The sequence below is a fragment of the Macrotis lagotis genome, chromosome 7 (assembly GCF_037893015.1).
Source record: "Macrotis lagotis isolate mMagLag1 chromosome 7, bilby.v1.9.chrom.fasta, whole genome shotgun sequence".
NCBI lineage: Eukaryota > Metazoa > Chordata > Mammalia > Peramelemorphia > Peramelidae > Macrotis > Macrotis lagotis.
The window spans coordinates 118146877-118161179 of record NC_133664.1 but is presented as its reverse complement, the minus strand read 5'-3'; the positions used below and the strand labels follow the sequence as shown (position 1 = coordinate 118161179).

At 39.7% G+C, this 14303-nt stretch overlaps 1 protein-coding gene across 2 annotated transcripts in view; it reads right to left on the bottom strand.

Moving 5' to 3' along the window:
- Positions 1 to 14303, bottom strand: part of PLXNA4 (plexin A4) — a 610123-nt gene that overhangs the window by 125010 nt on the left and 470810 nt on the right. For both annotated transcript variants that reach the window (XM_074193668.1, XM_074193667.1), the window contains one exon: positions 1762 to 1962. In XM_074193668.1, coding sequence (XP_074049769.1) covers positions 1762 to 1962 — 201 coding nt within the window. The remainder of the gene's footprint in view (positions 1 to 1761; positions 1963 to 14303) is intronic.

Genomic DNA, 14303 nt, shown 5'->3' with positions numbered 1-14303 from the left:
TCCCCTTTGCTGGGTCTCAGTTTCTTTTTTTTTTAACTGCTTCCCATCAATAGTTCTGTAATGTTTCTATTATCTCTATCATCTAGCAAATCCCAAGTCATTCTTAACACCCCCATCCTAGTTTCTGTGATCCTATCAATCAGATAGCCAGGGACAGATGGGGGAATGGATATATGTCTAATATCTTTCTATCTCTGAGCACTCAGAGCTATATAATAGAAGGAAACTCATGGGGAGAAATGGAGAGATTGTGAGGTTTGTTGGCAGATAAGAAGGTCAAAAGCTAGGCAAGAAGGAAACAAGATAGATAGGGGAGTGGATACATAAATAGCCAAGTAAGGGATGCCTAATGCAGTCAATAGATAGAAGCCTAGAAGATAACCACATAGAAAAAGGTAGGTGGATAAATGTGTTGGCCCTTCTGAATATTACCATGATAATAACAACAAGACTAATAGTAAATATGCACTTTTATTTAACTCTTGCTGGTTCATAAAATGATTTCTTAGCAACAATCCTGTGATTCAGGTGGATGAATTGGTGAGAGATGTCATAAGATTTGGAGCTTAAATGGATGATGAGGTCATTTTGTTCTCCCCCCTCATTTCATAAATAAAGGATCTGAGTTTATGACAAATCATTAGGGGTATTGATCTCAAACTGGAAGGAACTATGTAGGCTAAGTCTTCATTTTGTTTTTAATATCACTTTTTCTAATTAATAATTACTTATTTTCTCTCCCTTCCAAAAAATGGGTAAAAAAGAATATCAAAATTCTTTATGAAATATGGATTAAAAAATAAAAACTAAATTCTGTTACAAATATGCATAGTCAAGAAAAACCCTTTTTTGCATTAATCAAGTCTTAAAAATTGTGTTTCAGTATGAATCTTGAGGTTCATCTTGGTCTTCTAAACTCCTTAATTTTACAGTAAGGAAACTAAGACCCAGGGGAAGCTAAGTGGTGCTTCTGTGATGAAAGGAGGGAGAGGTCTAACCAAAGTCTATGACTTTGGGAAAATGTTCTTGTTGATCTGTGTGGAGTTCTAATAAGCTATCTTGCATGGGATTCCTGCTCTCAATCCTGGTTTCCTTAAAAGTATCTTTCAACCCATTCAGACTATTGGGTAAGAGAAATAATGAGCCCCAGGAAAGTACAAGAATGGCCACCATATGCCTGGTACAATGAGGAGAATAGCAATGGTTCTCCTGGGAGTCCAGTTATGGTTATAGTAAAATCATTTGTACATTTACTAGACTCTAAGGACCTGGTGATCAATCTAAGGACTACTTCCTTCCTCCTTCTGTCTCATTGTTATAACCCCTACCTCATTTAGACTATCCCGTCATTAACAACAAACATGGGTTTGAGCAGAGTTGCATGCACATGCGTGTGTACGTGTGTGCGTGTGTGCATGTGTGTGTGTGTGTGTGTGTGTGTGTGTGTGTGTGTGTGTCTGTGGCTCTGTCTCTCTGGTATCTCAATCTCACTCTCTTTGTCTCTGTCTCAGTCTTTCCATCTCTTTTTGTATCTGTCTCTTTGTCTCTCTCTCTCTCTCTCTCTCTCTCTCTCTCTCTCTCTCTCTCGGATCCTGAAGAGGAAGGGAACCTGCTTTTAAACCCTTCCAGATGGAGGAGGCACCCAAATTTTTGGGATTTGGGAGAATATCTCTAGGAAGGATCTGGCTTGAGAAAGGGAACAATGCAAATGTAGCTTGAAGCCAGGGTCAGGGATTGCCAGGAGGAAGGTGTCACACTTACCGAGGTGTTTTGGCACTGCACACTGGAACTGTTGAAGCGCAGGGCAGGGACCCTCTGTTCAGTGCCCTGGATGTTGAGGATGCACTCATAGCCCCGTTGACCTGACTGTGGCTGGGGCAGGTTCTTGGCCTTCAGGGTAATGGGCTTGATCACCTCCACTGGCACCAGGATCTTGTCCACTTGCAGCAGTTGAGGGCAATCCTGAGAACAGAGAGGGCTAAGGTCAGGTGGGGAAGCAAGGTTAAACATGAAGGGAATTCTTCTCCAGATTCAGTACCAGTTCTTGCTGGTTCTCCTGGAGATCTGACATCAAGGAACAAGGAGATTGTTTTGTTCCCCTTCTTTAACAGATGAGGAATTGGAGTCTGGTTAAGCATCCATCCACCTCTTAGTCTATTTAGAGAGGGAGAGAGAGAGAGAGAGAGAGAGAGAGAGAGAGAGAGAGAGAGAGAGAGAGAGAGAGAGACAGAGACAGAGACAGAGACAGAGACAGAGACAGAAACAGAGACAGAAACAGAGACAGAGAGAGAAAGATGGAGACAGAGAGGAACAGAGAAACAGAGGCACAGAGAAAAAGAGACACACATAGATATAGAGACAGAGCTAGAGAGACATAGAAAAACAGAGATAGAGAAAGTGAGAGACTTAGAGACAGAGACACACAGATAGAAACACAGAAACACACAGAAAGAGACACAAGAAGACAGACAGAGATGGAGAGACACAGAGACAGAGAAAAAGACAAAAAACAGAGAGGAAAACAGAGAGAGAGAGAGAGACAGAGAGACAGAGAGACTGAAGAGGAAATGTATATATTACAATTAGAGGACACCCAAATAGGAACTCATTAGGATTTGAACCCAGGTTTTCTGATTCCAGGGAAAGTGCTCATTCGACTGTAGTTTCTGCCTTTCCTGGTGTGCATGTACTTAGACATCTATACATATATAGACATATATGCATATAACAGATATAAAAATATAAATATTCACACATATATACATGCAAGTACATATACAATATATGCACATAACAGTATATCTTTTATGTATATATGTATACATATATATATATACACACACATACATATATCTTCCCACATACTTGGTAGAAACAAGATCTGTTTATAGTGATGGATAGAATAAGACCTTGGCTGGTGTTCAGTGCTTTATGAAGCCTTGGCCAAGGATATAAAGGGTGAATAGCATGAGAACTTTAGGATTTCCTGTCTGGTTTGAGGGGACCAATGTGACTCTGTTTACTGTATTTCAGTTGGAATGATGGCTTGCTGTTTCTGGGGTTCTGCTGAGCATGTGTATGAATCTAATATTCTTTTCTCAGGGGAGAAAAAAGGTGCTTTGTAAGGAGAGAGGATTTTAATAACTTTGCTGAAATAACATCTGAAGGGCATAAATCACACCAAGCCATTTTGTCGGAACCCCTAGACTACCACCCTCCAGGGCTGGGGATGAGGCACACCAAGAATGATGACTTCTGGGCATATTAGCAATCAAAATCATAAGAGACCTAGAATTATTTACATAGGGTCTTATCCCTAAGGATGCTCAGGCACTTGACAGGTATATGACCAGGGAGGAGGAATTACCATTTCCCATCAGACTCTTCACTAACCCCTGGCTGTTCTCTACTTCCCCTCAAAAGGGTAAGTCAGAAAGGAAGACCAAATGTAGGAGGTACAGAGGTAAGAGGTAAAGAAAGGTGTCCAAAGCAGTTCCATGATGTTCCATTTCTCCCTTTTTTTATAGTAAATCTAACCAGGAGATCGTCATCATTTTTTTGATGGCTTTGGACCCCTTTGGGGTAAAAACTAAAGACCCCTTCTCAGAACCATATTTTAATACATAAAATAGAAATAATTGAAAAATATATAATAGAAGAAACTAGAAAAAAGGAAGGATTTTTACAGCTTCCACAGGAAACCTTTCCTGATCCCTCTTCATTCTAGTGCACTCCCTTTTTGGATTATTGCCAATTCATCTTGCACATGGCTTGTTGGACATAATTATTTGCATGTTGTCTCCCTGATTCAATTGTCAGTATAGGGACAACCTTTTGCCTTTCTTTTTATCTGTAGCTCTTAGTACAGAGCCTCACCCATAGTAGGTACTCAAAAATATGTTTATTGATTGACTGACAAAGGAAATTAATTGTACAGAAATACAGTTCTCAAAACATAGTAAACAAAAAAATTACAAACCTTAGGTTAAGATTCCCTTCCCTAAGTCAACTGACTCAACCTAGAACAGAATACTTGCAAGTACAACGGCTGTGGTTGGGTCCCTTATCCTTCAGCTCTCATATTTCCCTGGCTTTTCAAGGCATAGAAAAAGTAAGGAGAAAATGGAGTTATAGTGGAAAGAAGAGGATGGAAATGAAAGGGGAAGAGTAGGGAAGGGAAAAGAAGAGGAAAGAGAAAAGAGGAGAGGAAAAGTGAAGGGAAGAGAGGAGAGGAGAGAAAAACAAGAGAAAAGAGGAAAGGGGTAGGGAAAGGAGAGGAGGGGAGACAGAAAAAAAACATGAACATACAGAAGAACAAGTGCACCAACTGAGAGATCTATCTACAAGCTGACAAGCAGAGCAGGCTTGCTGAAGGGGGAGATCCACAGTTCCATTAAACTAATCTCCCCTCTGAGACGTCTGATCCCTCCAGGCTGCACATGCCATTATCCGACGATGAGATAAAGAGGAGCCCCAGGAGCTGGAAAGGCCAGCAGGAAAAAAGAAAGGGGGGGGGTGTTGATTACATGCAAGGCCTCAGCCCCAATATCCCGGTTGTAAGTAGTATACGCTCTCTCTCTCTATGTCTGTCTGTCTGTCTGTGTCTGTCTGTCTGTCTCTCTCTGATTGTGTGTGGTTCTGTCTGTCTCTGTCTCTAAGTCTGTCTATCTCTATTTCTCTCTCTCTCTAGCAGCCTCTCTTTGGCATCTGAGTTACTGAAAAACATGGGGGGAGGGGTCTATCCAGTCTGTAGAATACTTTCTCTGAAGTATTTTAGCCTCTGTGTAATGGCATATCTTGCCCAATGTCCATGACCCTCTTTTCCCTCATTTCTGCTCCATCACTAGGTGGTACATGTAGGTGATACACTGGAAAAAGTACCGGCCCTGGAGTCAGATGGACTTGAGTTCAAATCTGATCTCAGACACACTAGCTGTGTGATCTTGGGCAAGTAGCAATCCTGATTGCCTCACATCTGGGGTCATTTCCAGTCCTCCTAAGCCATATTTGGCCACTGGATTCAGATGGTTCTGGAGAAGAAAATGAGGCTAGTGACTTAGCACAATATCCCCCTCACTCAAATCCAATTCACATGCATGTCATGACCTCCCTGATGTCATAGTCTTCTTCAAGAATGAAAGACAAACAACAGCAACAACTCCATCATTAGTCACCATGTTTACTATAATGATTCATAGGAATGGGGGATTATTGTGCTTGAGGTATGTACAAGAGATCAGAGACAGCTTCTTGGAAGAGGTGACATTTGATCCGGGTTTTGAAGGACAAGTAGGATTACAATAGATAGGAAATAATGGAAAGAGAGAGCATTAGGGTCAATTGGCATGAAGAGAGAAAGGAGAGAATTCCAATTTGGCTTCAGAATAAAGTGTCTGAAGAGAAAAAAGATGAATAGTAGATTGGGTCCACTTTGTGGGAGACTTTGGATGCTAGTTTATCTTTCACTGACTTTAGTAGGAAATGGAGAGTCATTGAAAGATTCAGAGTCATGAAAGATGATAATCATAGCTGAGTATTAGAAAGGTTAATCTGTTAACAGGGTCGAGAATGGATTGGGGGTACAAGGGAAGCCTGGAGACTATTTCAGTAGTCCAGGAAAAGCTGATGAAGACCTGAACTGGAGAAAAGGCACTGAATAAAAAGGGAAGGAACTAAAAGAATTTGGCATCTGATGGCTGTGTATGTAGAGGTGGAAGGGTAGATTAAAGAAGAAGTTAATGGTAAATATCAGGTTTTAAGCATGCTGATAGGGAAAAAATGGGAACATTGACAAATGAAGGATTAAGATCATAAAAATTTTGTTTGGGAAAGATGATGAAATTGAATATATTGAATTTGAGGTAGCATGACAGAGATAGAAGGAAGGAAAAAAGGAGGGAAGGAAGAAAGAAAAAGAACAAGAGAGAATGAAAGAAAAAGGAATTAATAAGAAATAAAGAAAGAGAGTGAGAAAGAACAAAAAATAACAAATGAGAGAAAGAGATAGAGAAGATAAGGGAGGAGGGAGATGAAAGGAAGGAAAGAAGGAAGGAAACTTCTGAGGAAAAGAAGACAGGTTGAAATCAAAATCACATAATTTCAGAGTTATAAGGAAATTCAAAGTCAATTTAGTCTAATTCACACCCAAACAAGGATACTCTATAATACAAACATCAAGTTGTCCTCAGTCCCTGCCCAAAGATCTCCAATTAAGCAGATTCTAAGATTTTCCAAGGCAGTCTATTCCCTATTGCATAGTTCCAATGATTAGGAAGCCTATCCTTCCATCAATTTTCCTTTCTCTATCTTCTATGCATTGGTCTTTGTTCATCTCCTGAGGGCAAAGAGATCAAGTCAACTCTGTTCCACATGGAATCATAAATGTGGGGTTTGATCTAGGAGCAGAGATGTGAGGAAGGGAAAGAAATCTTGCCTTTGGGAGGCAGCATTGTGCAGACCACTGTATTTGAGGTTGGAGGATGGGGTTTCACTTTCTAGCTCTACCACTTACTATCCAAATAACTTAACTCCTTGGGTCTCAGTTTCCTTATCTATGACTTCAAAGGGTCCCTTTGCAACCTTAAATGAGAAGAGAAGTTTAAAAGGTGATATGATTAATGAGTGACTGATCTAGGGAAGGAGAAAGATAGGAGGAACAAGTGATTTGTGAAGAAAATGAGATTTTTGCAGAGATAGAATAGAAACAATAGAAATGTAGAAACAACATGGTAGACAACTAAATATGAAAAATGAAATACAAGTCAGGAAGATACTGAGCTTCTGAATATAAGAAAGGGAGTGAATGATGGGGGCAGTGGTCTTTGGGAAAAGGTATTAAACTCAGTTTGGGACATGTAGAATTTGAAGGATCAATGAGACATTCAAATGGAGATGTCTTATGGGCAGTTAACGACCATTTATAAGATATTTTTGGTCATAAAAGCATGAATTATGTGGAGCTGCCTTCTAAGAGTCCTCCTGATGGCCAACTGAATCCCACCATGTTAAACATATAGTTCAAAGCCATTAGGAATTCTGATCCTAACTTTGGAGAATTAGGCAACACTACCAATCTGTAATGCCCTTCAATCTGGGAAACATATAAGAGTGAGGTAAGAGTGAACCTGTTGTCACCTAGCAAAGAACTTGATGAGTCCTGGAAGCTCTTAAGCTTGTGATTGGCTGGCACTTGTATCTCAGGGCTTAGCTGGATATAGTCCAGGAGAGGTGGAGAGGCAAACCCTCAGGACAGATAGTTAAGCTTCCATCTCTCCTCTCACCTTCCATTATATCCTTCCATGGCTTATGATGAGTCCATTAATGAACCCTGATTGCCAGTGGCCCCATAAAGGCCTAGTTTGCATATAAAAAGATTAGCTGCTTTGAGAGGAAGTTCATTAATAATAATTGATGTGGTAAAGGCTGGGCTGGGTAGATTCTCTTCTACTGGTACTGTGGATTGACCTCTATGTACCTCTTAATTGAAATGTGAAATGGCAACCTCTTTAAGTCAGTAAGGCATGAGAAGGCCATTTCCATCACCCAGCCACCTCATCTTTCCAGACTCTGGAAAGTCCCATGCTGAATCTTCAGGATCAAAGCCATGTACAAACCTAATATGTAGTCAATTTGAGAGGAATTAATCTTTTGTCATCAGCTTCTGTAGGGCAGTTAACTGGTTCAGTGGATAGAGCCCTAGGCCAAGAAGTCAGGAAAATCAGAGTTTAAATCCAGCCTCAGACATTTACTAGCAGTGTGATCCTGGGTAAGTCACTTTAACCCTGTTTGCCTCAGTTTCCTGAATTATAAAATGTGCTGGATACAAAAATGAGAAAACACTCCAGTATCTTTGCTAAGAAAACTCCAAATGGGATTACAAAGAATCAGATCCAACTGAAAGGACTGAACAACAATAACAAATCTGGCCAAGGAGCTTCCTCAAAGCATCTCTTGATCTTGATGGAATATACCTTCTCCATCAGTCTACCACCTTTCAATTGTCTTTACTTTTCAGGTTCACTCCTAGTCCATGTCCATTCAGAATGTTTTCCTCTCCTGCCTTTCTTTCACCAAAACCCTGCTTCTTAGCCTTGACTTAACCTCAGCCCCTCCCCCAATTTCCTGCCTCTGTATGGTCTTTCCTACCACTTCTTTTGCTCCCCCGCCCAAACCCAAGGATCAGTTTGGATTTGGAATTTTAAAAAAAGAACTAGGTTTGAATCCTACCACTCTCATTTACTTTCTGTATTGCCTTCTCTGAGACTCAGGTTTTCTATATGTAAAATAATGGAGTTGGATTAGTTGACCTCCAAGATACCTTCCAGCATTAAGTCTGTGATCCTAATGTCTCCCTTGATCTATCCTGAGTCCTCCTAACCCAAATGAAACAGTCATTAAACTCAGAGTCCTATTCTTTCCCTCTCCCCCTAAAACACATTTCCATTTTGTCCTTACTTTTTTGCTCTGTTTTCTGGCTTCCAATCATGAAAAATTTAAGTGGATATCACATCAGATGCTATTGAAATAATAATAGTATTTATTATTCTTACCATTTATTCAATTGATTTTTCACTACCTCCTTTTCCTCCCTACCAAGTATAGTCTGGTTAGATTCAGAAAAACACCAGCTTCCTTCACATTTTCTGGCTTCTTTAAACACATTAGTGAATGTGCTGGGACTATCATCTGCCACTTTGAATCAACTGTTTCCTACCGTCTTGGGGCCATCCCAAGGGAATCTTGCCATATTTTACTATACTTTTATACAAAGGCAACATAATATAGTGATGAAACATTGAGCTTGGTGCTAAGAGTCCTGGGTTCTAGTACTACTCTGTTGCTCTATGACTTTGAACAAATTACTCAACCTCTCTTATCTCAGTTTCTTCACTTGTACAACGTAGAAGACACTGCCTATTCTGCATTCTTCATAACATGCATTATTGTGGGGAATTAGGTAATATGGGTAGAAAGGGCTTTGAGAAGTATAAAGTGCTTTAGAAATCCAAGGGATTATTATGATTATGATTATGATTTAAATAATATAGTACAGGGATTCATTCTATGTACTGATGATGGTGATGATAACTACAGTAATAATACTTCATTATCATCAAATGTATCTCTCTGAAACATCCCCTAAGATGGTCTCCAAGCCAACTCATCTAAGATGTATGGTCCTCCCAGTCTGTGGGAGGTTATATTTTTCCAGGCTATTCTTTTTGAATATTGGTTCCCTTTTTAGTGGAGAACAAAGTAAACTCAATAGTAGATTTGGCAAGAACAGGGTAGGAATGAAGTTTGTGCAGTAAGTTGGCTGTCCAACCCCACACATATTTTAGAATTGATTTAAACCCCCAAAGGAACTTCCAGATAGAAGCCTCAGAGAGCTCATCCTTCCAGAATAAGATTTAGATCTGAAAGACATATTGGGAATCATCTTGGCCAAGGATTTCCTAACCAGTGATCCTTGATTTCTATGGAAAGATTGCAGAGGAACTTGGTTCAGAAAAAAATAATCTTTATTTTCACTAAATGCTAAAATGGAGCATTTCCTTCAAAGATAGGCAACCAACCATTGCTCTAAGAAGGGTTCATCAGACTGCCAAAGGCATTCATGATATAAAAGGTAAAGATTCCCTGATCCAGACCATCTTTCTTATTTACAAAGGAGAAAACTAGGTCCTAGAGAGGGATAATAGAGTCATGGATCGCTAAAGTTAGTAAAATAGATAGCACTTACATGGTCTTTAAGAGTTGTAAAGTGTTTACATATATTATTCATTTTATTCTCACCAGGTCTACTTGTTTTGAGAGGCAGATACTATTTCTATTCTCATTTTATAGATGAGAAAACTAGAGACAAACATAGTGTAGGTGACTTGTGCAGGATCACAAAGCTAGAAAGTATCTGAGGCCAGATTTCAGTTCAGGAAGGTGAGTCTTTCTGACTCCAAGTACAGTGTTCCAGCCACTGTTTCACCTAGCTGTCCAAGGACAAGTGAGGCTAAGTGATTTTCCCAAGGTCATACAGGTAATAAGAAATAGAACAAGGATTCAAATCCAGGTCCAGTGATTCTGAATACTCTGTTCTTTCTGCTAAATTTCAGCAGAAGCCCTATTATCATGCTTTGATTGAAGGGGGAAAATTACAAAACCACAGGTTTTCTCTGTCACAGAAAGAGAGGAATTTCACTTCTCTGGAGAGCTATGCGTGTGCATCTATGTGTGTTTGTGTGTATATGAGTATGTATGTGTACAGGGGTAGGAAGGCATATCAGAAGATAAATGAACTATTTAGTAAGGTGATGAAAAAGTAGATGCTGCTGTCCATTTAAATAACTGAAATAAGAAAGATGAGAGGATTGTGATAGGAACATGTTCTGTGCTGTACTAACATGAAACTGAGACAGCCTCCAGAGCTGCCAACACCTGGATGGGGATCGGGAGCTCCACCAGTCTCTGATTTACAATCTTTGACGTGTTTACCTGATGACTGCTCTAATTCTCCTCTTTGTAACATCAAAGTTAACTTCAAATGTACAGACCTTGGAGAGATCTATGAAGGGGGGGGAGAAAGAAGAGGCGTGTTGCAGATGACTGAAAAGATGAGTGAAGGCTGATGCTCCTCCCAAAAGACATTGTGGGCTCTATCAATCTACTGAGATGTGTCCGTTCTCTGGGAGACCACTCCTCCCAAATTTACGTCTGTCTCCCCAGTCCCATCATGCCCGAAGACAAAAAAATTTAATACCCCATATATTTCCTTCACGTTCCCCAAGTTTATAATGCCATTAGTGTGATCTATGATCTGCCTGTTTATAGAGAGAGCACAAGTAATAATACAGGGAGGAAATGCCTATAACCTTATAGGTGGATGATGGGAAGAAGGCTCAAGAGATTGATGGGGAGAGAAGAAGCTTGGAACAGGGAGAATAATGGAATACCCGAAGAGAATATTATATACCCTTCATTCCTTAAGAAGAGGTGAGAGTAAGGGCCAAGGGCCAAGGTAGCAATCTTAGTTTAGATATAGGGCTTCAGTCAAATCCAAGACTTCTGAAGTTTCTTCTCAGAAATCTAAAGGGGCACAATTCACTCGAGCATTATTATACTCTTCTCTTGCATCCATCTTTTTCTTCTTGCTATATTGCCACCAAACTAGATTTTGTCATCAGTCATCAGTCTTTACATTTTCTAATTGTATTAAAACCACTATCAGATTAATCTTCATGAAAGAGCAGAATATATCTCTTCTCTGCTCATAATCTATCAATGGATCCTTACTGGTTTCCAGATTAAGATGAAACTCTCAATTGGTATTTGAAGCCTCCATAATCTGTCTCAAACCTATTTACCTAACCTTGTCTCAGACAATACTTCCCATACTGACTTCTGAAACCCTTCCTCATCCTCTTAACTACTCATGTTAAGACTTCCAAAAAATGTATTTAATTATTCTGCCTTGATTTGTTTCTATTTTCTTTATATTTCTTCTGTACTTGCCTATAAATGTGCAGTTAGAACAAAAGCTCTTTGAGAGTAAGGATTGTTTCATTATTTGTATTTCTATTTCTAATGCTTAGCACAGTGCTGGCACATAGAAGGTACTGGTTGATTGATTTGGACCCTTGCTCATTCTATTTTCTGCTTCTAAAATGCCAACCCTGATTGCTTCCAACTCCTAGACAAGTTCTGTCTCATGAAACCCTTCCCTTACTCTACACCTAATTCAACAGTCACTGCCTTTTAGATACTTTTCCTGAACTAACCCTCCAGATAGCCATCCTAAGATCCTAGAAGCCTAGGATGCTAGACCATAATTGTAGGATGATCGATGGAAAGAATCTTGATTCTGGAATCAGGAAACCTGGATCCAAAAAAGGTCGGAAGTTTCTGATTGCTGTGACCTTTGGGAAGTCACCTCCCCACCCCATCTCCTCATAAGCAAAATAAGGGGGGTTGCAAAGATGGCTTCTGAAGCTCCTTCCAATTATCTTAGGATTCTCTCCTGTTCTAACTTCTGTTTATTTGTGTGTCTATCTTATCTCTCTGACTAGATTTTAAGCTCCCCTAGGATAGCTCCCCTATTCAACTCATCTTTCCATCTCTTGAAATTCAGTCAAGTTTGTGGAATTTGCCCAAGTTGCTGTGAGGGGAGCTTTTCAGGTTTTATGTGATTGAATTGGAACTTCATTTCCCCCCCTTCTCTGATCTTCAAGATTAGTAGACGGTCTTTGGTCTGGGGCATATGATTCACTTGAACTTGGGGAGGAGGGGGGATCACTGCCTGGCAGACACCTAGTTAAACCAGGGTGGACTCAGGCTAATTGTACTTTTCACTCCCTTAATAAGGCAAAGCAACCACAAAGCCCAATAGTTTAGAATCAGGTCACTTCCTTTGTACTAGAGATTACACTGGAGCCAAAATAAATCCCACAGAATCAGCCAGGCTACCAGGGAAAAGAAAAAGGAAAGGAATCTGGAAAGAATATGTAAGCTGGGGGCCTGTGAGAGTAGGAGAAGGAGGTTAGTGAGGCAGTAATTTGAAGAATTTGGGGTATTAGTTTGATTTGACCCATGACTCCTTGCAACTCCCAGCCCTCTGTTTCCAAATGAATACATGTAACTTGAAGAAGGAATAGCTCTAAGTATGACCTGGGCCATAATTCCTGGGAACTAGAGTATCTGACTTCTATTCCTGGACCTATTACTGGCCATGTAAACCTGATCAAGTCTCGAGCTTGTATTCTCTGATAAATGGCCAGGACAATCTTTCTCCTTTTCTCATACTTAGGGGTGTTATGAAAATGCTTATGAACATGTCTAAAAAGTCTTCACTTCATAGAAAAAACAAAATATCCTATATTTAGTCCACAGAATGGAAAACTAGAAGAGTGCTCGAAAATAATCTACCAGTGTAAAAATGATTATCATACAGTCATTCTTCATCTCTACTCGGGAGGAAACAGAAAAAAATGTATGGAATTTATCTAGTTAGATAAAAGGATGAACTTCCTGACAGGGATATGTGTAACACACTAGAATAGTCTAAATAGATCACTTGTAGAATTTTCTTTGTTGGAGATTTTTATGAGAAAACATACATCTCTGATATTTTTAAGGGCCAATAAAATGCCCTTCCCACCTTCCCACTCCATCCCCAAGGTATAATCTGGCTATTCTTTCTCAGGGAAGCTTCTCTAGGTGTAATGTCAGAAAACATGAGTCACATACAGAATCCACCACTTACTAACCAGCAAATGATGGGCAAATCACTTACTCTTCCTCAGTTTCTTCATCTGTACAATTTAGAAAATTCCAAACAAAATGGCTTGCTTTTTTGTTTTTGTTTTTGTAAGGCAATAGGATTAAGTCTTGCCTAAGGTCACATAGCTAGGTAATTATGAAGTGCCTGAGACTGGATTTGAACTCCAGGGCTGGTGCTCTATCTACTGCATCACTTAGCTGCCCATAAAGGCTTACTTCTTAAACTTAACATGTCATCTCCACTTCCCTTCAAGTCTTAGCACAAGTTATAGCCCCATCCCTAATCCAGTCCTGACCACTGAACCCAGATGACTCTGGAGGAGATAATGAGGCTGGTGGCTTAGTATAGCTCACCTCAGTCAAATTCAATTCATATGCATGTCATGACATCACCCCTCTGACATCATGGTAGTCTTTGAGAATGAAGGACAAACAACAAACCTAGAGTGCACCCCGCTCCTTGTCTCTGCCCCTTAGAATCCCTAATTTTCTTCCAAGTTTTGTTTATGGGATGTCTTGTCTTCCTCTTTTTTTTTCTTTTCCTCAAATCTTCATGTTTATACTTATTCATTTACATGCTAAATTCCAACAATAGAATGTAAGTTTAATGAAAGCAGGGACTATTTCATGTCTCCAGTGTCTAACATCATCTACTCCACAGTGGGTGTTGAATAAATGCTTTCTGGATTGGATTGGAGTTGTTTAGGGTTCTAAAATAGGGATAATATTTCTTGTACTTTCTATCTTATAGGAAATGGAAGCTAGAAGTCAGTGGATAGATCTGGAGTCTGGAAGACTTGAGTTCAAATCCAGACTTAGATATTTACTAGCTATGTGATCATAGGCATTCACTAAACCTGTCTGCCTCAGTTTCCTCATTTGTAAAATGGGACTAATAATAATTGTTGTAACAATTAAATGAGATATTTGTAAATTACTTAATAAGCCTTAAAGGGCTATTTAAATGCTAGAAATCACCATCATTATTATTATATGGCATTATCTAGCTTAAAGTTCATTAGCATATGGTGCTC